Below are 26,042 nucleotides of genomic sequence, written 5' to 3'. Positions count from 1 at the left end.
GATGTCATTTAATTCCATCTTCCCCACCAGACTATTGGCCCAAGGAGGGTGGTGAGCATGTCTGCCTTGCTCCCTGCCAGCCACCCCACCTAACCAAGGGTCAGGTCAGTAAATCATCATCAAATAATTTCTGACATCAAACAACCTCCCAGGTGGGCATTATTATCCTTAATTTACAGATAAAACTGAGGCCCAAGTTGCTTAAGACTGTTGTCTAGCTTAGGGTCTGGACACTATGTGCTCTGTCTGCTGTCGAAGTTTACATTCCCTCCTGCACAGCATGCCACTAAGAACCTCCTTTCTCAGAGGCAATGGATTTTATTGTTTTTAAGCATTTTCTAAAAAGTTTGCATTCCATCTATGTTTGAAAACAGGCTCTAGGCAAATATTATTAGTAATATACCCAGAAGTAATTATTTTAGAGATATTTTGGTCCTATTTCCAGATTTTATTTATGAACAAGTCCTCAATTCTTGGGAGAAGTGAAAATGAGAACAAAGGTCAAATATTCATTCAACTAACGTGTTAAATGCCCATTGTGTGGCAGACCCCATGCTCAGGGCCTGAGGTTCAAAGATCAATAACAGGTGGTTCCTGTTCTTGAAGAACCTATAGTTTAATAGCTCCAACTGTGCTTTTTTTTTTCCTTTAAAGAAAAATTATTGCAAAAGTGAAGCATTCTGACAGCAGAATATTTGAAAAGCCTAGGTAAGAAGAGAAGAGAAAAAGTGATCCAAAATTCAGATAATGTTTTATAAATCTTGAGGTCAAAACCTATGTCTTAGCATCTCTGTATCCATGAAAACTTACAGTGGCCTGGAGAACAAGACAATCAACATTTTTGAATGGGAGGAAAAGCTGCCCTTCACCCCACCACTCTGAGATACCCACTGTTGACTTTAGACAGTATAGTCTATGAATATTGGACTGTGAAATGACTGGTTCAGATGTTATCCTCGCTGCCTCAACTAAGCCACAGGGGTAAACTTATGGCCTCCTTTGCACCTTCTACAAGTGACGTGGTGCTGCCCACAATGTTTAGTGGTAGCTCCCTGCCATGGCCCAGTATCTCCTCACAGAGGGATGGGAAAGGCAGAAGAGTTTACCAAGTGCCCTACATACACATTGCCCACCCCACCCCAAAGAAGCCTCATGGGCAAGAAGTTTGTTTATCTAAAATCAGCTCCCTTGGATAGAGGGGAACGATGAGCGTCTTTCCTCCAACTAAGCTGCATTTGATTCATCTGACACAGCTTTCAAAGCTCCTGATGTCTGGAGCTCCTTCACACTAATCAAAACAGAATCTCTAAGTATGAGGCCCAGACATTTGTCTTTTCATGTTTTTAAAGCTGCCCAGGTCAAAGATTGAGAACCATCAATTTAAAAGAAGGCCAGAGAGTAGTGTGAGCGGCCCTCTGAGACTAGCAGTGGCACTGCAGTGGTCAGTCTTGAGACACTCAACCCCAGGACTTGGTATCACGGAAGTGTTCTGCAGCCAACTTTGTGAAAAACCTGTGTGGTATACATGGGTTGGTCTGCAAAGGGGAACCTGAAGGAGCAAATAGCATCTTTGTTACAAAGGGTTCATATGAGTGCCCGTATAAGGAAGAACACCCAGAAACCATGTTCACATAGGACATAAATATAGGGAAGTAAGTGTGAATGCCTTAATAGACTATTTGTAAGGCACACGAGCTCTCTGGCTTCCTTATGGAAAGAAGAATTTTGTAAAATAAATTGTTAGAGATAAGCCACTGTAACAATAGGCTGCTTAGCAGAAGGGAGATGATTAGAATTAGATCATCTTTATTTAAATAGTCATTGAATACTTACTCATTACTTGTCAAGCATTGCGCTAAGCACGTGACATACTTTATTTAATTTAATCTTCATGATAACACTTTGCACTAGGTATTATTTATCACCATTTTATAGTGATGGAAATCGATGCTAATAAACTTTCATAATTAACATAAAATCACATTAAGTAAAAGAGGTAAGCCCCAGCCTCTCTGACTCCAAAGTCCATGTTCTGTTCACCCTGTCAGGCTTTATGACCTGGACTTGCATGATTAGAGGTAATACAAAGATGGGAGAAAAACCAAGGAGACCATCCTCTTAAGAAGGAGTAAATTTTCAGCACAGCTAGTCAGCCATAAGGTTTTCCCTTCTGTGAAGATGCATGGGATCACGAGGCAGTCAGCGTGGTATGTGCAAAAAGCTCCAGCAGTTACCTCCACCAGCCAGCCATGTGACCACACAAGTCACTTAAGTCCTAAGTCTCTGTTTTCTCACTTAAGCAGCAAAAAGAGTTAGAACCATCAGGTCAGTGGTTTTCAAGCTGCCAGATGGAGGCCTGGGCGACAGGAGGCTGTGCTAGGGACCAGATGGATGGGCACAGCCTCTCTCTTTCCCCTTCAATCAGACAAGCTCTATATTTTAGCTGCTTGAAGAGCAATTCCCTTGCTGGGTGGAAGGAAACTGCCCAGTTGGTGGGTAGTGGTTAATGTCAATGACCTTTCCAAATTGATAGATGTCAGGCCCTCTGTTTTTGAATTCTCATGATGCTGGGAAGAATCAGTGCCACCACATTGCTTGGGTGGATGTTGAACTGGGTGGGCAGGAGAACAGAGTGGACTTTTATGCATGTGGCAGGGAGGAAGAGCAACTGAGGTGCTAGAGGGCAGAAAGGCCAGCTGCAGCCAGCAGAGCTCGCAGCCACAATAAACCTGCCTGGGTCTTGGATGACCCAGAGTGATGGGACCAATGAGAGTAGACAGGAAAGTAAGCCGGGTGCCCTTTGTTGTTACTTTGATGGTAACATGGTCACGAACAACAGAGTCTGGACTCTGAGCTTCAGCACCCTAATTTATACTCCTTTTTACTCAATAGGATAAAAGTCTCCTGTTCTCTTTTAGTAGTTTAAAATTTAAGCAATTTTCTGTTTCTTTGTGTTTTTCAGATCTTAAATCCAAATTTCATCCAAGAAGGTGAGTTAAAAAGTAGTAGAATTGAGGACATGGGGATTGGCTAAATAACTGAATGGCAAACTGAGATAGAGCCTTTAAACAATGATGAAGTAGTTCTGTACTTATGGACAAGGAAAGGTGTTTATGATGAATTGTCAGGATGAAAAGACCACAATTTGCAATATATCATGAGATCTAATTTTTGTATGAAAAAGTATATCGAAAGGATAAATACCAGACTGTTCACAGTTACCTCTGTATCATGATATTATGGAGATATTTCTTCTTTGTTTATCTGTATTTCCTAATTTTTTTAATCATAAACACGTATTACTTTTAAAATACTTTTTCACGGGACATAGATGACTCAATAGTGTTATGTCAAAGGTTATTCGAATCATTACAAAACATGGATGAGAAATAAGAGTACCGTGTTGTAAAATGGCTGTTTTGTTCTAAGTTTATTCTGAATGTTGTGAATTTATGTCAATTTGACCATAGTGGCCCCAGAATTCCTTGTGCCCTTAGTGGATGTGACTTGCTTGCTTGGGGACACAGTGACACTGCAGTGCAAAGTCTGTGGGCGGCCGAAGCCCACCATCACCTGGAAGGGTCCAGACCAGAACATCCTTGACACTGACAACAGCTCAGCCACATACACTGCCTCCTCCTGGTAAGCTGATCACCCCACCTCAACACCCCCCACCCCCGGCTCCTTAGTGCAACACCTGGATGCTGTTGGGATGCCGCTGCTATTTCAGTTTCTTAGTCTCCCCAAGAGAAGAGCTGCCCTGGAGTCTATGGTAGTGCAAACGCTTGGCCTCGTTTAAGAGAAAGAGTGAGTCAAAACCTATGAGTGGCTCACAGTAGTGTACTCATGCAGCAGTGTACTCAGGGCCGTGAGCTGCAGGCACAGCCTCAGCCTCTCACTACGACCTGCCACTCAGCCCAATGAACACCTGGGTCATGACCAACACGTATTCACGTGTTGATCAGCATCACACAGACACACCTGAGACCAAAAAGGACAGGAAACTGCATTCTGGACCCACCTTAAACAAATAAAGGAAAATATCACCTTTATGTTTTAACATAAGCCTGAATCGCACTTTTGAAGACCTTTGACAGTCACTGACTTATTATATTCAGCCTAGTTAATGATCTTTCCCTAGGATTCCCAAGAAAATACTTAGGTCAGGAGAAGCAGGGAAGGCTCCAAATCTGTGGTAGGAATGTGGTCCTCACATCTAGATATCCCAATGTTCTCTGTGCCCCATCAGGACCCTGTGAAACAGTGATATATTTAATTCATCCATTAACCTAAGAACAATTTTCTTAGAAAAAAATAAAATGACTCACTTCGAAATGTGCAATAGAAAACAGAAAATCCAGCCACAGCATGCTTCTATGCAAAAAGGGTATTTCACAAAACTTGGTTTACTGCCTCCCAATCATCCTGTTAATATTTCTTGCTATGAATTATGGACTATTTGGTATACTACTGTTCCCAGCGGACGAGCAGTAACAAGCCCCAAATGCTTAAGAAACGTTTATGGAAGAAATATCTAGGATCAAGACACTTTCCTCCATTAACTTAATATCTGTGTGTGTGAAATGGTGTTGCCAGTGGAGCCTCCCTGCTCAGGGCCTGTCCGTGACCCAAGGAGGTTAGTGTAAGAGTCCGTGGTTGGTGAGGATCCAAAGAGGTTAGTGTAAGTGTCCGTGGTTGGTGAGGATCCAAGGAGGTTAGTGTAAGAGTCCATGGTTGGTGAGGATCCAAGGAGGTTAGTGTAAGAGTCCGTGGTTGGTGAGGATCCAAGGAGGTTAGTGTAAGAGTCTGTGGTTGGTGAGGATCCAAGGAGGTTAGTGTAAGAGTCCGTGGTTGGTAAAGATCCAAGGAGGTTAGTGTAAGAGTCCGTGGTTGGTGAGGATCCAAGGAGGTTAGTGTAAGAGTCTGTGGTTGGTGAGGATCGTGAACATACCATGTTATGTCACAATCAGTAGGGAAAGAGTGGGGCTATTGCTTCCTTATTTAACCCTTTCGGAGCAGTTTTTCCCTTGTGATATCCTGAACCCCAGGTTGGGAATGCTGGGAAAGTTATTTAGTGGAGGAATTTCTGCTTATTTAATTCACTTAATTATTTTGAGAGTTCCATGCATAGAATTTGAAATACGTGAATGTTTTCATTCTTTTTAGTCTTCTTGGGTTTTTTGTACCATTCGTTATTGACCCGCGAGACTGAAAATATTTTAGGACAAAGTAATATGGGTAGATATGGACTTTATATATTTGAAAACTTGTTCTGATTTTTATCTCATTTATACTTTTTCTCTGTTCTTCATATACAACAAACTTGGGAGATAGGCATGGCATGAATTTTTCCCCTCATAAGGAGATAGGAATATAGAGGCAAGGTAACCACCCGAGGTGTGTAACAGAGCTGGGACTAGTCCTCGGACCTGAGGATTCAGCTTAGCACAGCATGCGCCAACCCTTTGCCAGTCAATTGTCTCATTCCTGGAGTCCGAAGGGCAGCCTTTCTGTGTCTCTAGTGATTCTGGAGAAATCACCCTGAAGATCTGCAATCTGATGCCCCAAGACAGCGGGATTTATACCTGCATCGCAACAAACGACCATGGGACCACATCAACGTCTGCAACAGTGAAAGTGCAAGGTGCGGTCTCTTTTCGTTAAATAATTTTTATACCTTTTCCAATATTTATTTTGTAATGTGGTAAGATACACATAGCATCAAATCTACCATCTCAAACAATTTTAAGTGTGCATTTGGTAGTGTTAAGTATGTTCGCACTGCTGTGTAGCCAGTCTCCAGGACTCTTCATCTTGCAAAGCTGAAACTCGGTACCCACTGAACAACTCCCCATTCCTCCTGCTCCCGCCCCCAGCCCCTGCCAACCACCATACTACTTTCTGTCTCTATGATTTTGTGTTACTCAAACATTTTAAGTGGATATTACAAAGGCTTCCTGAGACGAGGAAGAAATGTTCTATTGTGAAAATTCCAAAGGAAAGTTCTATCACATGGGAAGAGAGAGAATTTTGGCTAAGAGCTGTCTGTGGCCTACCATATACCTCCTGCGCAGTTCCCTGACCAAGCTGTGTCTCCCGTGTGCAGTATTCAGCCCAAAAAAGAACCTCCAACAGCAAAGTGTATCTCCCAGGTCTCCCTCCATCCTGGAGAAAGGTAATGCACTTGGTAGAAAAGGTCATAGGAAAAATTTGAGACTCAGATTAGGCAACATTTTCTAGGTGATATGAAACCTTGGTGTTAAATGCTAAGTTCTGCAGCAGTAGCACTTGACCCTAATTTCTGTCCTCGAAGGTGTTCCAGCAGCCCCTAACCGCCCCATTGCACAGGAGAGAAGCTGCACCTCCGTGATTCTCCGCTGGCTGCCTCCATCCAGCACAGGAAACTGCACCATTTCTGGTTACACCGTGGAGTACAGAGAGGAAGGTACGCCATCTGCTTCTGTCTTCTCTTCCCCATAAGGAGGACCGGCAGAGTCATAAAGCTATTAGTCCCCGTGCCTTTCATCCGCTGTTCCTTCTGGTGTCTTCCAACTCAGCGCCAGACTGCAGCACCATCTGATCTCAAACATATAGCAGTAGATTTTACCAAAACGATAAAGACTTGTGGCAGGTTTCAAAGTGCCTTCGTAGGCACTTCGCTACTTAAGGGGCCCCGTCAGCCAGACGGGGACAATCTACAGATGAGGGGGCTAAGGCCTAAAGAAAGTTAGGGTACACAAAACTAGAGTTAGTAAGGGGCAGAGATGGCACTAGAAACCACGTTTCTAATCTGCTAATTTGAGGTCTTTCTCCCAGAATAATACTAAGGGAGCAGGAGCAGAGCTTTAGTCCCACCCCCTAGATAAAATTTAGAGATCACTCTATATATAAACTTTTAAAAATTATTCATTTTTTTAAGTTGTTACATTTATATGCTATGTGTACGTGAGAGTACATATATTTCTTCGGCAGTTGGAAACAACTGAGACTGGCATCTATGTATCAAGAAGATGTAGCTAAAATATGAAGCTGCTAGGTAGCTCTAACTTGTTAAAAAAAAAAAAAAAAGATCTCTGAACCATATGATAAATTTCAACAGAATTGAAAGTGACTGCTTGGACCCAGAACCAAAATCATTTGTTTTACTCTACTTTCCATTACTCTTATTACGTTAACTCATCTTTCATCTATTCAACAGGCCCTCTGTAATTATAAAGCTATTTATTTCTGTGTCTTTCTTAGGCTGTTGTATCTCCCAGCTCAGCACAAAGATATTAATGCTGAGCTGACAGACACATTTCATAAAATCCTTATTCACCTCAACATTACTCAGCTCGTAGTTTATCTTAATCAACTAAGTTCTCATGGAGAAATTGTTTAATCTTTCTGAGTCTCAGTTTCTTCATCTATAAAGTGAGATTAATGCTCCTGACATAACGCAGTTTCTGTGGACTTAACTGAGAAAGTTAAATGAGACAATTATATGAAGATGCCTCCCACAGTATTCTATATGCACGAGGTGCTCAATACATGTTCATTCCTATTTCTTTCAATTTCCAAATGCATATTTTCTCATTTTGTTATGAATTCACATTTTTTTCTGGCCTTATTAAAAATTTGCCTCATGTTCTTCCATAAAATCTATATAATTATATCTTTCCACCTTCACATGTGCACATTTGAAATGAACAGAATCAATAAGCCAGCTGCTTCCACACCCCTCATGATATATTCAGTCATATAGGAAATTGAAGCCAAACCTGCCACGGTTGGCCTGCAGGCTATCAGAGTCCAACACCACAGTGACCAGAACTGTCCCTTAAATAGAATGCATCAATTTTCCTTTTTTGTTTTTGCTGAAGGTCTTTGGAACAATGTCCCTCTGGCTTTCTCTCCTTCCCTCTCCTCCGAAATTGTGCACTAGGTTCCCAGACCTGGCAGCAGTCGGTAGCTTCGACCTTGGACACTTACCTCGTCATCGAAGACCTCAGTCCTGGTAGTCCTTATCAGTTCAGAGTCAGTGCCAGTAACCCCTGGGGGATCAGTCTTCCCAGCGAGCCATCGGAGTTTGTGCGACTTCCAGAATACGGTGAGTCCCAGCCATGCCCGGGACCCCAGAGGGTGAAGACAAGGCACCTGGCCAAATGTCACACACTCGCTGGTACTGTCTGTTCATTGGTATGTCGGGCCACCATGCAGGGGATGACCTGGATTTGCTTGTTGGCTTCAGTCAAGTTAACATGTCGCAGGCCCGGTAAAGAGTGTTTTCTTGAAGTGTGATTTCAAGTGTCTTGGAACAAAAGTTATATTTGTCTACCCTGGGCCTATCCCAGGCACCTGTGAGTGTCTCCAGGAACAGAGAGGGGCAGGCAGATGTCATAAGTCACATGGATGCTATCTGCCCCAGGGAACACCAAACTCCCTCTCCCCTGGGAACCCGTGCCAGGCATAAGTGTACCTCACAGCATTAGGGACAGCCCCACTCACCAATTTAACATGGAAAGAGGAAAGCAACCTGGTTGAAGGATTTGGCTCAAAATGAATATTTGATGATTTCCCCATCCCCAGCCCTCCCAGAATATCTTTTCTCAATGTGGATATATTTTTATGTAAATGTGTTGAGTAATTAACTACAATATACGTATAACTAGGTACACGTGAGTATTTTAGAAACGTGGCTCTTATGTTGCCCACTCACTCACTCTCTCACCAAGCCACCTTGGTCTCAGGGACATTTTCAAAGAGGAGACTTGCTAGCCTAAAAAAATCTCCCAGTAATGAGCTTTGGGGCAGTGCAGGGGAGTAAACTGTGTGTGTGTGTGTGTGTGTGTGTGTGTGTGTGTGTGTGTGTGTGTGGCGCACAGAGGAGGTGACTACTTAAAAGACAGTGAGCTTCTGTCTCTTTGGGTTAAGGGAGCCCAGAAGTCTCCAGAAGAGCTCCAGAAACACTCTAGGGACTTAGGCTACAGCCCCACCCCTAGCTGAAGCCTGGAACGCTCCCAGCCTTGTCCCCACCAGCTCAGTCCCTCCCAATAGCTTTGCTCCCCCGGGCCTGTGACTCACAGGAAACCTCGGCCCTGAATCTGTTTCCTTAGATTTCAGTGTTGGATAAAGCACCTTCAGCCTCAGCTGAGCTGAGCTCTGGGCAGCCTGAGGAGCTGTGCTGCAGTCTCGGTGCCCTCCTCCCAAGCCACTGACTTAAATCCTGCTTAGGGACTGACTGCTGCTCATGTTTTGCTTCTTGTGCGCATTGGTCCCCAGAGACAACACAAATAGATATTAGTGTGCGTGTTTGTCTGTGTGCGCGCGCGCGCGTGTGTGTGTGTGTGTGTGTGTGTGTGTGTGTGTAAATCATTGCCATGGAATTAACACACCGTACAAGGTAATGCTGCAAAGATTCCATTCAGGCACGTGTTTTGGGTTAAGCTAAATCATTCAATAAACGGAATACACTCATCAGTGCCTGAGAACAGTGGGGTGAGAAAGAGCAGTTTTTAGAATATCTGAGCACATTGCTTTCCTTTTCTCCTTTCTTGGCCTTATAACTCTTCCCCTAACCTCTCTGCAGCATCCTCCCAACAGTCCTGATTCTCGCGGGCTTATCCGGGCCTTCAATGTGGTTTTCTCTCTCTCCCTTTTTATTTTTTCTACCAAATATTTATTTTAAAATATCCAGAAGTCACATTCCCGATTGTTCCGAGTTTTCCTTTGTTGATGTAAGTGGTGCGGGGAGGGACTCTGTCATGTCAGTTTCCTCTTGGATGATATTTTTAAAAAGAACATTTCAGAGGATCATGGCATTTTCCCACTGAGTTAGACTCCATATTTAGTCATGAGATTTGCTTTGGGGTGATGCTGCAGTTTTTCTGTTAACCTTTTTGTTTTTCTTATATGACTTCCTTGATATTATGAATGGATTCTCTGTCTTCCAAAGATGCTGCTGCTGATGGTGCCACCATTTCTTGGAAGGAAAATTTTGATTCGGCATATACTGAGCTTAATGAAATTGGAAGGTAATGACCCAGTCAGTACTCTAATCCTTCATTCATGAACACTTAACAACAGCACATCAGAATAATGGCTCGCTTTTGTTGTCATTTGTTTATTTTACTAAGTGCAATCTCTCTATAGTAAAAAAAACTAGAATACTTATGTGTGTTTCCTATTGATCTTTTTCTACCTTCTTAAAGCCTTCACTCATCAACTCTCAGTCTTTCTTCTTTTGTATTATAAGAATTTAAGACTGATCTATGGCCATGCCACCCTGAACGTCTGATCTTGGAAGCTAAGCAGGGTCAGTCCTAGTTAGTACTTGGATAGAAGACCACCTAGGAAAACCAGGCTCTGTAGGCATAAAAAATGAAATAAATAAAATAAAATAAAATAAGATAAAATAAAATAAAATCTAGGAAAAAAAAGAATTTAAGGCTCAACCTTTTCTTCAAAGTACAAGTTTTTTCGACATCTCTCCTGTTCTGATATGTGGCATTTTCATTATTATTCAGTTCTAAGTATTTTTCCTTCTACTATGATATTTTTCTTTGATCTTATCATAATAGAAATGTTTTGAAATTTGCATATTTATAAGACTGACAAATTATCTTATTACTGATTTCTAACTTAATTGCATTATGGTTGAAGAACTTGGTCTATATGATAGTGATTTTTGATTTTTGTTGAGACTTGGCTTTATGTGTAGCATGTGGTCAATTTTTGTTAAAAGTTCCACATGTTCCCTAGAAGAATGTATAATCACTAATTGTTTGGTACAGGTCTCTATATATGTTCATTTGTCAAGCACATTCCTAATCCAACCCCCCCATACACACATACACACAAACACTTCTCTCTCTCTCTCTCTCTCTCAGTTAGAAAAGTGTGTCCTCAAAAATAAAAAGGATAAAAGTAGGACTTTTAACAGAATAATGAAAAAATGTATTGTTTGTCCCACAAAATAGTTGATGGAAAGGAACAAAAAGGGGGTCCATCCCTGTGCATGCACTAGTCTCGAGGTGATCTAGGTGAGAAAATGTGGGTAGTAGATCTTACAAGTCACCTACCCATCCACCCTGGATTTAAAAGCAACCACTAACAATGGGCCTTAAGCATCTTCTCCATCTCTGATTAATGCCTCTCAATGAAGCATAAAATTTCCTAAGTGGAGTGGTTGTGACAGAGGTTGTGGAAAGAGTCAAAATGCTTGTTATTCCCATTTTTTTAGGCAGGAGTCACAATGTCAATTGTTGCCTTTCATCACAGCACCTACCAAAAATTGACTTTAGCTCTACTTTCCTCTCTTCTTAGTGTAGCCGAAAGGCTAATGGAAATTTATGTGCTGTTGATGATGATGTTTATTGAGGAACTATAGTGTCTTAGATACTGTGCAGATATTATACATAAGTTACTTAATCTAATCATTGCATTCTACAATGTAATTCTACATTGAGTAGATTTCCAGTAAAAGAAACTCAGGCTCAAGGGGGTTAAGTACTTTTTCAAGGTCCCACAACTAGTAACCAGAATTCAAATCCTGGACTACCTAACTCTGAGCCTGTGCTTGTTTATTAGCATACGTTGTTTTGCATCATAGCAATTTTTTGTCAAAAATATGCTATAGTAATTGAAATCTAGTTTACTCCATCATATTGAAGTTTGTGAAGCTAGTTTGCGACCCTAATTATGAGCAAGTGAAACTGGTTGCATCACCTGAATGCCCCAGTGTATTTCTCCTCAAGACATAAATTTGCTGCTGATAGCCACAGGAAATGGCATGTTTTAACTAGAAGAGATGGATGTTTTAATATTTCTCTAAGGGGAGATCAATTTTTGGATCTGCTCAAAGCAATCAATGATTTTTTTAAAAATCTCATCTCCAGCAGCCTGAAACTTTTCCTCTCTCCCTAATATAGTCCTCATGTTTTTAGAAGATCCTTTAAAAATGCTGTATGTTAACAGAATGGAAATAAAACATTTAGATACTTACATGAGACTCCTGAAAGATATCTGTGCCAGGACCATAAAAGTGAGCCAACTTTCTCCATCACACTCCCTCCTGAGATATCACTAAATCTAAAAGTAAAGGAAAATTTTTAAGCAAGACAAAGCAGTTCCCTTTGAGCCAAAGAGAGCAGGGAAATTGTTTTTCTCCTGCACCCTCTTTCTGTCACTGCTTTACCCCAAGATCAAGTGGAATTGCCTGATGCTGCAGGAGGCTGCAACTCTGAGGGAATCCATCTTTCTGGCCAGACGAACCACAAAAAGGGGCCCACGGGAGCCAAGGGGGAAATCTCAGTGATGAGAAAACTAAATATTTTTATAAGGATCATGTACAAATGGTTGGGAATTATAATGCTTTAGACATTGATAGTTAATGTCATCATTCACACTAGAAGTCAGAAAGCAATAGAATAATTCTTTCAAAATTGTGAAAGCCATGGCCCTGGTGTCTGATATATACATTTCTACTAGAGAAATGAACCGCTCTTCAGAGAATTTACTTCTCTGTTCATGGGTTAAGGCATCCCCTGGACAGGCCTTCATGGCACTGGCTTGTCACCTCCTTGACCCTGCCTTTCTCTGCCTCCACTGCGGATCAGTTTCCTCCTTTTATTTCACTCCTTACTACCTTCCACATGGCTACGGTTGAGTCTGGAAACCATTTTATCTATTTTAGGTGTGGTTAATTTTGTTAGATGTAAAAATAGAATGGTGGTTATGTATTTATTAAATGTCCTTGTCAATTAGAGATGCAAACTGAAATACTTATAAATGAAATAACATGATATATGGATTTTGCACTCCAAAAAAAAAAAAAAATCAGGGGGCGGGAAAGGAATAGATGAAATAAGGTTGGAAAAATGTTGACGATTACTGAAGCTTGCTGCATAGGACATTTATTGTACTAGTCTATCTATTTTTGTGTATATTAGAAATTTTCCATAATAAAAGATAATATATAAAATAAAATGAAAAATTGCCTCTTTAAAAATGTTATTGAAATTATCATAAAGTAGAATTCCTCCTTCTTTAATGTTGTTATTACTTTTAGTATTGTTGTATTTTATAGAAACTTACTCTATTTAGGAAATAAAAATGAACCTGTGGTTGATGTTCAAAATGACAGAAAAATATATCAACTAAAAATGCTATTAGTTTTTTGCACCTCAAAGAACCCTAAAATGCTAAGGAAGTAAAACTGGTTTTCTTAATGGTAACATAATTAAAAATATAATAGTCCCTCCTTATCTGTGGTTTGTTTTCTACACTTTCAATTACCCATGGTCAACCATGGTCCAAAAGTATGTAACGGAAAATCCCCGAAATAACATTTCATACATTTGAAATTGCGTGCTATTCTGACTAGCATGATAAAATCTCACACTATGCTCCTCTGTCCCGCCCAGGACACGAACCATCCCTTTGTCCAGTGTATCCACACTATATACACTACTTGCCCGTTAGTCACTCGGTTATCAGATCAACTGTCATGGTATCACAGTGCTTGTGTTCAAGTAACCCTTATTTCACTTAATAATGGCCCCAAAGCTCAAGAATAGTGATGCTGGCAATTTAAATATGCCAAAGAACAACCATAAAGTGCTTCTTTCAAGTGAAAAGGTGTGTATGTATAGGGTAAAACATGTAGTATATATAGAGTTCAATACTCTCTGTGGTTTCGGCATCCACCAGGGTCTTAGAACATATCCCCCATAAATAAGGGGCACTACCGTACAGGAAAATAGGATTCATAATAAAATGTTACCATCTGGCTACTTAAGATAAAACATCACACATTCTTGAGTAAAATAATATCTGGTTGATTAGTGAATCTTGACAAAATCCTTTCTCCCTTTTGTTTTCCAGAGGCCGTTTCTCCATAGTAAAGAAGTGTATTCACAAAGCTACCCGCAAAGATGTTGCTGTGAAATTTGTTAGCAAAAAAATGAAGAAAAAAGAGCAGGCTGCCCATGAGGCTGCCCTTCTTCAGCACCTGCAGCACCCACAGTACATCACTCTCCATGACACCTATGAGTCTCCCACATCCTACATCCTGATTTTAGAACTGTAAGTACAGGTGTCATCTCTCTAAGGTGGTCCCCAGCCCTTTCGGTTATTTGTTAGCAGTTACATTTAATACAGTGTCTTATGGTTTACAAAGTGCTATATATAACAACCACGCTCTTGTCCACTTTATAAAAGTGTTATTTCCATTTTATAGATTTGAAAATTAGGGATAAGGAAGATCCTTAAAACTAACTCCTTAAAACTAGGAAATGAAGAAGCTGAGACTTGAACCCACAATTCTCTCACTCCAATTTTCATTTTCTTTCGATTTCAGACTTTGGGGCTAGGCAGGAGTTTAGGGAAAGCTTATTGACAATAGGCATGGGGTAGAGTTGAAATCAAAGAGGTTTGTGCATTGACCCACAGCCATAGCATCCCCAGTCTACCACCCAAGAAATTTCTTTTAGGGTGAAACTTTATCTTCAAAATACTCTATTCATTCCGATTTTCTAGAGACTCGGGAAACCATATACTTGGCCCCAGAATAGTTCAAATAAAGCAGTAAGGTCACATTCTCTTCACTACCATCCCAAACTAAGAACAGAGAACATGCTCTGTGGTTCAGAGAGATTTTACAGAGACTAAAGAAAGTCTTTTCAGAAGTATTGAGCTCTCGTAGAAGTGTTAGCAGATTGGTGCTGATGAGGGCCTGGAGAGAAGACAGACATTTTCACTGAAGACCAATGCTGTATATGGCCCCACATGAGCCTATGTTCAGTAGAGAACTACCTCCATTTACAGATTTTCAACTGTCATTTTACTCTTGCTCGTGTGTGCTTATGCTTGTTAGTCTATATGTATGTATATGGAAACCTTTGAAGCAGTAACTTACCATAAATTCATTTATGATGAAAAAAAAATAAACCAAATGCAAACTTTTTAGGCTACGTTTTTAAATTGGTTGTAAAGAAACAAGAGGAGACAAAACCAACTCTGTTAGTATTTGTAATTCTTTTGTGATACTTAACTTTGTATAGCTGTGTAGTGGCTGGTAGATTGTCACTTTGGACTTAACAAATACACTTAAAAACAGCCTTTCAAAGCCTATCTGGGAGCTTCCTAACTCAAAAGGCATATTCTGTTGACAATGAACGATCTTCATTTACCAGCAGCAACATGTTATACTTGAGTTCTGATAAAATGTATGGTCACTTGTGTTCCAAAGTAGTACTTCAAAAACAGAACCTTTGCCCTTCAGGCTTGCCAATCACCATTCCAAGGGAAGGCATTGAATACCAAGCTGCCACAGTGCACTGGAAAGTAGCCATTCCTGGAATAAAGAACTTGGGCTCTAATCCCAGCTCTGTGCTTTGAGACCATGTGCTTGGCTTTCCAGGCCTCAGGGTCCTCATCTGTGAAGTCTGAAGAATTATTCCCACTTCTCAGAGATGTTACAGGGATTTAATTAGATGAATATTGGATTTAACTGGTTTCTCAAACATTTACTGAGCACTCAAATGGGTGCCCACAACTGTGTAGACCTGGGCCTGAGTGTGAGGAGCAAAGATAAAAAATACCGTTCTAGCTCCTGAGGAGTTATAACTCAAATGAGGAAGACCAATAGCTAAATGAATGATTTCAATGCAGCATGATAGATGCTAAGAAAGAAATGCATATTTTTGAGAGGGTTGCTGTGAGAACATTGAAAGGTGCTTGGTTGGACTTGAGGTTCGGGGAAGATTTGCAGAGAGGTAGTGCCTAAGCTAAACTCTGTGTTGAATCTCAGTTATGCTATGACTGTGAGCCCCCACTTTGGTGGCTAACCAAATTGCTGGTAGAGCTTTTCTCTACCAGGCAACTGAGGTTCTGACCCCCTAGTCTCTGGTGGGGCCAGAGCAGCTGCATTATCCAAGAGCTCTAAGGGTGAACTTGGTAGCCGAGACTTTGGTGTCTCAGAGCACTGCTACTGTTCATTTCTCCCTTGAGTGCACTAAGAAGTCCAGGAAAATGCATCTAAAAAGCCCAAATCCTTCTCCCACACTGTCCCTGGCAGTGTCAGAAGAAGGCAAAGGAGGCCCTCATTGTTCCTAGCCTTTGCTCCTGTCTCTTTGACAGAAGAAACCAGGAGACCAATGGGAAGGAACAACTAGAGAAGGGAAACTTTGTGGGGGGTTTCGGCTGTGCTTGAAAGTAGTTTCTGACTCTTGCTCAAGCTGCTCTTCCTGGGCATTTCCTGGGGATGTGCCTTTAACAACCCAATACACATTAGGGAATAACTGCCTGGCATCTGGTCATCTTGCTAAAGAGGACACAGAGTACCTGAAAGTAGTTACCATTTATTGAGGCTTACTATTGAGGCTACCAATTATGCTTTGTTGTCTCACTTGATCCTTACACAATGCTCATAAGAAGTATATATTGTTGCTGTCATTATTATTATTCCCACTTTAAAGATGAAGAAACCAAAACACAGAGAATTTAGATGACTTACTCCAAGCCCCTAGCCTATAAATGGGAGAACTAGGATTCAAGCGCAGGTCTGACTGGATCCTCATACTCTGTCACAGTTTTTAAGGTTAGAAAGTTGCTAAAAAGGCAAAGGATTCAGAAAGGAGTCAAGAATGCCAAAGACAAACTTTGCCTACTTTCCGTTTTTCCCCACTAAAACTTGACAAATAAAGGTAATTTTCATAATACATGTAGAGCTGCTTAGAGCCACCAGGTTCTAGTTAATCAGAATATTATTGAAATAACACTCTCTCTGCCTCCAACTCCCTCCTCCCCATTTGACCATCTCTCTCTCTCAAGACTTTCTCTATGTCCCAACCAAACCTCTTAAAGGAGTGTCAGAACTGTTTTCTTGTGAGCAATTTTAAAAGTTAACAAACAAAATATATCTTAAAGTTATACAGATTTCTTCCCTGAAGCACACCACATTTGTATGTATGTATGTTCTGAACACTTTACTAACTTTGGACTCTCTAAAATATGTATGTGTTGCAACATTGATCTTATAATAAGTAGTAGGAGAGATCTTACAGATGTGTGTGTGTTATTTTTCTGTTTCTTTACAAACATTTTTCCTTCCTACTTGCAGGATGGATGATGGACGGCTCTTAGACTACCTTATGAATCATGATGAGCTGATGGAAGAAAAAGTAGCTTTCTATATCCGAGACATCATGGAAGCTCTGCAGTACCTTCACAATTGCAGGGTTGCACATTTGGACATAAAGGTAATAATAAATAGCAACCCTAGCCAGGAAGTAGTGAAGTCCAACCTGCTAGTCATTATTCTCAAGGGTTGTAAATTCTAATTTATTTTATTTACTTAGATTAGAATCCTTATGAATATTAAACAGAAATGAGGTTACATGATTTAATTGTGTTATTGACAAATTGATGAGCACACACTAGAATCACAGTGACATCTAGGGTGAGAGAAAGTACTTTCACTAACTTTATAGAAGGAAGCCAGTAAATGTCATTTTTTGTTCAAGGTGTTCAGAAACAAGTTCCTGTTCTTCAAAACGAATAATTTATTATTTTTCTTGATTCGTTGTAAAAGGAATAGTTAAGAAGACATGATTTTCAATGTCAAACAACTTGTGCGAAGTACCACTGAACCTCAGAGTGTAGCTTAGGTTGAAGCCTACTGTGCTGATGCGCTTTGCATCAGGAGTGTCCTGTATACTTTAGGCTTTATCAAAGAAGAGCAGGCTTGTGTAAGAACTAATGGAGTCCTACTGGTAGTCAAACCAGAAAGCTGAATTTGCCTTCTCTTCTCCCTGTCTCCTTGGATCTCCTTAGCCTGAAAACCTGCTCATTGACCTGCGGATTCCAGTGCCTCGAGTGAAGCTCATCGACTTGGAGGATGCTGTCCAGATCTCGGGGCACTTCCACATCCACCACTTGCTGGGGAACCCTGAGTTTGCTGCCCCAGAAGTGATCCAAGGCATTCCTGTGTCCTTGGGAACAGACATCTGGAGCATTGGGGTTCTGACATATGTCATGCTGAGTGGGGTCTCCCCGTTCTTGGATGAGAGCAAAGAGGAGACATGTATCAATGTATGCCGGGTGGACTTCAGCTTCCCCCATGAATACTTCTGTGGCGTGAGCAATGCCGCCAGAGATTTCATCAATGTGATCTTACAGGAAGACTTTCGGAGGCGGCCCACAGCAGCCACCTGCCTACAGCATCCATGGCTGCAGCCTCACAATGGCAGCTACTCCAAGATCCCCCTGGACACCTCCCGCCTGGCATGCTTCATAGAACGTCGCAAGCATCAGAATGATGTGCGGCCTATTCCCAATGTCAAGAGCTACATCATCAACCGGGTTAACCAAGGGACATAGCCACATCTCAGCCCTTGAGGTTTCACATGAAAGTGCAGTGTGAACCAAAGCAAGACTGAATGTGTCTGTAAATAATTTTGTTTATTATTTCACTCCATGCAGTTCTCTGGATCAAGAGATGTACTTCTTAAACCTCGACAGTGGTTATTCAGGGTCTGAACAGCAGTAAAATCACCCCAGGTCCAGGGGCTTTCCAGAGGGTCATTCAGAAGAGAGAAAGAAGCAGTCATAGAAAGCATTAAAAAGAAGGGCAAGGATAACAAGAATATTAGCTGTTATAAAATCTTAATTGTGCATCCCAAAACGAATGGATAAATAGGCAAAACTTAAGCTCACTGTAGTGAGTATAAAAGGTTTCTGCCTTTGCCGAAATTTTAAGCAAAATGTTCTACTTAACAGAGATGTCATGTATGCCAACTATTCTGGTTTAGATTACTGAGATAAATCTTAGTAGGATATGTATACACATACAGTAAAATATATCCCATTCAGGTTCCAGAGTTTTATAATATAGAGATATATATTAAAGCAATCATAAGCAACTTTGAGTGCTCCAGTTAAGACAGTGACTTATTTACTGAAGCATTACATTGTTTTGACTAAGCACAATTAGCTGACACATTTTTTAGAGCATTTTATAAATCTTGTATAGAAATCTTTTACCAGAACCTGTGCATTAAAAGAAAGTGATGTTACCCTTTTGCAATTTGTGAATGAGAAGATTCTTCTCTCAGTCACAGGTATTTGATATAGGTTCTGTATATGAAATGCTACCCCCAAATTCACTGGCAGCTCAGAGTTAATCTGGCAGGAAAGCCTACCAGGAAATAAGTCCAAATACAGTAAGAGTTGCGGGCTATTCTTTGTCTGCACTTGGTTTGAAATAGATAACGAATATAATAGGTTCATAAAAAAGGGCAAATAAAAACCTTTCCTACAGTTCTTATGAACACCGTGACACTTTCCGCTGTCTTCTACAGCTGCCGAATGCAGTCCTCAGAAAGTTGGCCTACTTTATTTCTAAACCCTTATGGAAGCTAAGGGGTGCTCACCAAAAGGAGGCAGCCATACAGGCCTTTTAAAGGTCTGGCCCCAAGTCCTTTTTGAAGCCATGGAATAAAATCTGATACATCATCCTAATAGAGCATTGAGTTTTAACTGTGATTGCAATACCTACCACCACTCAGCCGCATATATTTCCCTGGACTAAAAGGACCCATTGCACTTTGAGGCCAATGCTGCTTTCTGGTGTATATTCTCTATACAAGATAATTATGAACTGCCCTTTTTTCTGCTAGTGGAAAAAAAAAAAACCTGGGCATTTCATGGTTTATTTTTTTGTGTGTTTAGAAAGAGTTTTTGTTTTTGTGTTTGTACATGATCCACACTTTGTTTTCTAGAACATGTTTTGAAATTCTTAGTTATGCAAATAATATTTTAAAAATGTAACTCAAGTGTTTGTCCAATTAAGGTTTAATGACATTGCTTCTCTCCTATAATAGGATTGAGAAAATTAAAATTATGCAGCACAGAAGTGTAAGCAGAGATTTGTGAAGGATAAATAGAACTACAAACCTATCTAAAAGAAAAACAATGGTAGAAACTTAGCCTGAATTTTAATATATAAAAACACTTCTTCCCACAGTAGAAATGTAGAATTAAAAGTACTCATCATTCTTTACCACTGGTTTCAAAGTCAACTTTCTCATCTACCCTTCACTTCATCCCATTCAAGATTATAAATTAATAAATTATTAGAAAGAACAAGCAATAAGACTAAATAGCACTTCGTATTTTCAGGATTAACCAAATATGTGGAAACTAACTTGGACCGTATTTGTTTCCTAGTTTTCATATGGCCCTGTGTCATCAAGGATCCCTTCCTCAGAGCTTGCGCTTGACTAACCCTCCATGTTCTTCATTTAAAAACAAATGTATATAAAAATGCTTTATGATATATTTTAAATTTTAAAACATATTTACTAAAAATTCTTTTAGTAAACATGTCTTTGTTATGAGACATAGCATAAAAGAAGAAATTCTCGTCCCTAGGATTTGTCTTGAGATAGATTGTAGGCACTGAGGATTCCAAATATCCATATAGTGTGACTTGAAAAGTTCTTTTCTGTCCATGATGGATGACAACTAAAGAGCCCCCTACTGAGTCATATTGAGTGTTTCTGACCATAAGGAGACAAGCTGAGTTTCTGCTTGGGAAGAATAGGGCCTAGGGCAATGGTGCCCTGACTGCACAGGAGAGCATTAATGAAATCATGTTGTGGGTAGGACGACTGACAGAATGTTAGAGCCAAAGCTTCTATATCAGCTTTTACAGCAGAGTGGGGATGGTCCAGATGTGAGGTTACATGGAATTCCCTCGCCACCCTGCGGCCCAAAACAAGGACACTTATTGGGGAAGTGAAGAGACAGGAGAGGAAGGGCATAGAAATGAAAAGTAGTATGATTTTGTTAACTGGAGCCAAAGTACAATCATTAGAGTAGAATGAATTTAATAGAGGCCCCAAGAGAAATGGGGTATATTTTATATAGTCTCATAACTGAAGGAAAACAACGGGAAGGTTCCCTGTCTACGAAGTTCTGATCCCTCCCAACAGGGATAATGTAGCAGTCCTGGTTCAAGAATTCTCCACACTAAGTTGGAAATAACATGGAATCCCAGGAGAAGGGGCTGAGAAGTGTATTTAGAATGCCCTGGAGGCAACTGTGGTGAGTGATGAAGGAACAGGGATCACTTTCTTATACGCGCTTTGGAAGAGATATTTATTCCTTTGTGGTAGAGAATAGGGGAGAGAAGAGAAAATAGTCCACTTCTATAATTACGGTGGTCTTTGAAATGAAAACTTAACTAGAATTAGTGAGCGTGAACTTCTAGTTGAAATGGGAAAAATAAATGTTGGTTAAAGTCACAAGTTTCTTGTTTGGCTTATAGTCCTTGCATAAGGTTTGCGAGTTTTTTGTTGTTGTTTTGTTTTGTAAAGGTGGGATGGAGAGAGAAGGAAAAGATCAGGGACAGCTCATAATAATTTTTGAAGGGTATGATGATTTGCTGCATCTTTTACACTCGTTTCAAATTAAATAGATTTATATCCACTTATGGATGAATGTGGGAGCATTTTCAAGAAAAAAAACTCTAATGTTGAGGGCGTCCTTCAGGTCTCTCACAGGCATAAACACTCTTAGGGAAGTAGAAGAAGCAGAGAAAAGTTGGCTTCACTGCTTTGTGGTTCACAAAGCCTTTATAATAGTAGTGCCTTTCAGAGGGGAAGATGGGAGATAAAGAAGTTCATTGTATTTAGACTGATATTGCAGAATATTTTCTTTGTTTTAGAATATCTTTTAAATAAAAACATCTGAATATAGAGTAAGCCTAGGAATTCTTGAGTTTCAACCTCAGCTATTCCTGATTTGTCCTTTCTTACAGAAAGTCTTTGTTTTTTTCTCCCCCAAATGTCCCCATTGTTAAAATGGGAGTTGGGGGGAAGGAGAGAGGACATTAACTTCATAAGAATGTTGGAAGAATACCTTAGTTCAGATGTCTAGAAAATACTTTGATTTTTTTTAAAGTGCTACACACTGCCAGTGCTAAGAGTTTTACTGATAGTAACTTTGAACATTCCAGATTTTCAATATTCATGTCTTTAGATACCATTTGCACACTCATGAAAATAAATTCTGTAAATTGATTTTAATTGGAAGTACTAGGTGCTCTTTGTCTAAATGTTATTTGTTCTTAGCCTGTAATTTTGATCATTTAAAAGCTTGTCTACAGAAAAAGGTTAGGAGAGCTGATCGAAGTCATATGTCAATAAACTGTTTTCTCCAGTATTTCTTGTGGCAGACACAAAGAGTAAGATGCCTTTCGTAGGCAACCAGTACTCTCTCTTCTTAAGCCTTCTGCTCTGGAAAAATTGATAGAGGAGAACCCAAATAGTCACTTTCCTTGTTGGGAGGGCAGAAATGAGAATAAAATATTTTCTGATATCACAACTCATTTGTTCAGTCTCACAGGCGTCTATGATAAGAGGCAAATTAAAGGCACAGGTGTAGAAATTAGTAGAACTGTTGGTTTTTGGAAGGGAAACCTTGGATCTTTTTTTAGATTATTAGGTGTTACAGGAATAGTTATTTGCTTTCCCATAGTCCATATAATTTAGTGCTTATGAGGTAGTCATTACTTTTTTCTTGTCTATGCAGACATTTAGATTTGTGAGAATATGAGGGAGAAAATATGTTATAAAAATAAATGGTGGCTATTTCTGTGTATTAACTAAAACTTTGTCCTATGAATTTGATAGAGTAGGGAATATTTCACAGATAAGGGGTCTCTGTAGTAGGGCAAAAGTGCAAACACTACTTCCTTGTTCAGTTTTAAGAAATGTTGACCTATTCCCTTCTCTCCTATGTAACATCTCTTTGGAGTCTGGGGTAGGCAAACATAGTATGTGAGCTTTCGGTGGATTTATTTGTATTATGGTTTTTCTTAATTATTTAAAATCTATGGATCATTTGGGAATGAATGATTAAACCCAAGGCAAAGTTAGGAAAGATAAGGTTATACATACTGAACTAAGGAAAGGAAGGCTAGTATGTTAATATTCATTTTCTAAAAACTATAAGGCTCTTGTTATTTCATTAATTCTAGAGGGTTAAAAAGGGCTGAAATTTGTCCATGGCACTAGACTTTGAGAAATTATTATTCATGTGAGAAATCTATACAGAAATAGTAGAACACAGAAATATCATAGGCCATATTTTCTAGGAAAAGCATTTCTTCCTCATTTTCGATATATGTAGAAGTTAGAAGAGAGGAAACAACAAATACTCTAAGATAAATGTTCATCTTTAAGGGACATTTATAGAAAACCTGAAATTAATCCTCACAGCCTATTTTGTTTTCCTGTCAGCCTGTTCATTGGGAGCTTCTAAACTGTGGTCAGATTCAGTTTTTATTCAAATGATCAAGGTTAATTGTTTATTGATATTGTTGCTTTGAATAGTGAGGATAGCTCAGAGAAGGGAGGGTGGTAGAAAAACGTGCAAATAAAATTCTTGAAGTCCCAACTCCTGGCGCTTAAATTAAGCAAGCTAATTAGCAAGCCGATGAATACTTAGCATAAGAGTTCCATCAATGCCTGACTTCTATCAAGAATTGAATCCGCATCCTGGAGTACATAATCTCAAAGACTGCCATTATGAATTTGAAGTTAACAAACATATTATCACCTCTTACTAACTTAAGCCATATCTGTCATCTCTGTGTTTGATTTTTTTTTTTTTGACCCTGGTGCTTTTACTTCTGTTTCTGCCAAACTTTGGCCTACTCTATGGGGAAGGTGAGTAAAACTAGAAGTTAGGACAAATGTGAAGACTGTGAAAAAATTAAACATACTCTTCAGAATGAGATCCTAGTCAGAGAATAGTAGTGATCAAAGTGCAAACTGTTGGAAAATATGGATATATGTACATCTGTACATGTATATAGTGTATAATATGTATGTATATGTTATTGCTCATATGCAGAAATCTATCCATTTGAAGACAGCCCAGGTGGGTCAATTTTTCTATTGAAAAACCATTCAGGGCCATTCAAAACCATTAGGGCTGATGGGTAGAGTTAGATTCTACTCATTTAGGAATTATTTGCTGTCTTTTGAAGTCCACAAAACCAAATGAACAAAGCCAGAAACATAATGAGGCTGAAATATCATTTAGATTACTATTCTGTTTATCCGGAGTCAGAGCATCTTTATATTTGAATTATTAAAAGTTGGTTTGCAAACTCCATTGGCACCTTTTGGATTTGAGTGACCTCTCCCCACCAAGTCTTTTGAGAGTTTGGGGTGGGCTTCTCTTGCCATTCAGATAAAGGGCCTTATCCATACGTGGACAGGTTTCCCCATAGGGACCATTACACATATACATATAAGTGCATACTTCCATCAGGCTTATAGCAATTGATTTAAAATCACTCCACAGTATTGATAAATAGCTCTATATTTTCAAGGTGCAGAAGAATTCCACAGCCTTAATTATTTCAGTGTCTTGCTGGTCTGCCTTAAGTGTATCTTCTGGATTTTGGTTGTCTTATTACTTTAAAATTTTTCTGCAGTTGTTCATTTTGTATGCATACTATGTCCTTTTATAAAGGTAGGTTGTAAATATTTCATTTGTAAGTCAAATTCACTCACGTGTAATGTTGTAAAGTGATGACCTGCTGTCTTGTTATTACTACAGTAAATGTTATGTTATGGATGAAACTTCAAAATGTACATCTCATGAGTTATGCATTCCTATAAATATAATATACTAAAGATATTATTTCTGGTGGTCTTTCGTTTTCGTTCTAATTCAAAACTTTGTTAAAAATTTTTTTTTTCTCTTTCCCTAAACATATAAAAGCCTTGACAAGGTAAAAATGTCACATTATCATTACGACACTTTTTATCCAGCATTTTGGAAAGAAAGCAACAATTTTGTAGCCTGCTGAAGTATTCTAAGGCATTTCTTCATCCAAAAACATCAAGTAAGCCTCAGGTGTGCATTAACTTCATTCTGGTGTTTCAAGTGGTAGCTTTTTTTAAGCAAATTGGCAGGCCTTTTGGGGCTGGATCTTACCAGTTTATGTATGATAATGCCAACTAGAGGAATCTGGATTAACCTTTGCAGACTTGATCCGGCTTTAAAAGAGTCTGCGTGTGCCATCCAAATGCAAAAAAGACTGATTCATAGTACACTGTCAGTTAGCTAGAGTGTTAGAGATGGAAGTTGTTTTTTTTTTTTAGCTCATTTTGCAAATAACATAATGTTTTAACATTTGACCTCTATTTCATAAAGATTTGCATTTATTTGAAATGAGAAACAACTGTCAAGGCGCGGACTCTTCACACTAGCTGGTCAGCACAATCTTTTCAGAGAAAATACATAGATAAAAAATATTAAAGTGAAATTAGAATCAGTTTGATGAGTAACAACTATTAGTCTTATGGTTTTAAGGGTTATTTTCCTTAAAGTATTGCCTTCTACACAGAAAATTTTACCCCACTTCAAGGGATTTATTTGTAAAGAACAAATACACTTGCATTTTCAGATTGGATGGTAAGGTTGCCTTTCTGGATGACCATGATACGGATCAATTCATCCTCTACTCTCTTCCTCACCTGCTATACATTTACTATGTGCCAAACGCTTGAGCTACTCTAAGGAGATTAAAGATACGTCCAGGTTACACAGAACCGACAGAAAAGGTAATGAACACGCTAAGCGCTTTATAGTCCCATGTACAAATTATGACACTGTCATGTGACAGATGCCATGAATAAAAGAATGGAGAAAAGGTCCCTGTCTTCGAGAACTCACACTCTGTTTGTAATAACGGCAGTGGGTGGGGCAGGGGGCGCTTATAACAGGAAATAACGACATGCTTGGCCAACGAGTATAGATAATTAAGAGGACATGGAGCTATAAAAAGTGGGCAGAATTTATACAATCTCTCTTGAAAGGCCTGACTTCATGATCTTGGAGTCGATCTAACTATTCGGGGATTTAAACTCCAGCGATCCCATCCAGAGGCGGCCAGGTGACATACAAACCTCGCCGCATTATTCGCCACAGCAACCAGAAACCCGCTGCCCAGGCCTCAGATCTGCGAGCAGCAGCCCCGC

At 39.7% G+C, this 26,042-nt stretch overlaps 1 protein-coding gene across 15 annotated transcripts in view; it reads left to right on the top strand.

The window, feature by feature from the left end:
- KALRN (kalirin RhoGEF kinase) overlaps positions 1-24,687 on the top strand; it is a 592,295-nt gene extending 567,608 nt beyond the window's left edge. For 12 of the 15 annotated variants that reach the window (XM_036219576.1, XM_036219573.1, XM_036219571.1 and 9 more), the window contains 9 exons: positions 2,963-2,990; positions 3,471-3,642; positions 5,523-5,644; positions 6,314-6,445; positions 7,925-8,089; positions 9,935-10,013; positions 13,864-14,064; positions 17,102-17,240; positions 17,815-24,687. In XM_036219576.1, the coding sequence (XP_036075469.1) occupies positions 2,963-2,990; positions 3,471-3,642; positions 5,523-5,644; positions 6,314-6,445; positions 7,925-8,089; positions 9,935-10,013; positions 13,864-14,064; positions 17,102-17,240; positions 17,815-18,360 (1,584 nt within the window). In that variant the 3' untranslated portion in view covers positions 18,361-24,687. Of the gene's footprint in view, positions 1-2,962; positions 2,991-3,470; positions 3,643-5,522; positions 5,645-6,313; positions 6,446-7,924; positions 8,090-9,934; positions 10,014-13,863; positions 14,065-17,101; positions 17,241-17,814 lie in introns of those variants that run through there. The other 3 variants (XM_036219570.1, XM_016135177.2, XM_036219579.1) reach the window with 2 other exon arrangements.
- The last annotated feature ends 1,355 nt before the right edge of the window (positions 24,688-26,042 follow it).

This window comes from Rousettus aegyptiacus, unplaced genomic scaffold (genome assembly GCF_014176215.1).
Source record: "Rousettus aegyptiacus isolate mRouAeg1 unplaced genomic scaffold, mRouAeg1.p scaffold_m13_p_4, whole genome shotgun sequence".
Classification (NCBI taxonomy): Eukaryota; Metazoa; Chordata; class Mammalia; order Chiroptera; family Pteropodidae; genus Rousettus; species Rousettus aegyptiacus.
The sequence above is the reverse complement of the archived record's forward strand: the minus strand, read 5'-3'. Positions and strand labels throughout refer to the sequence as shown.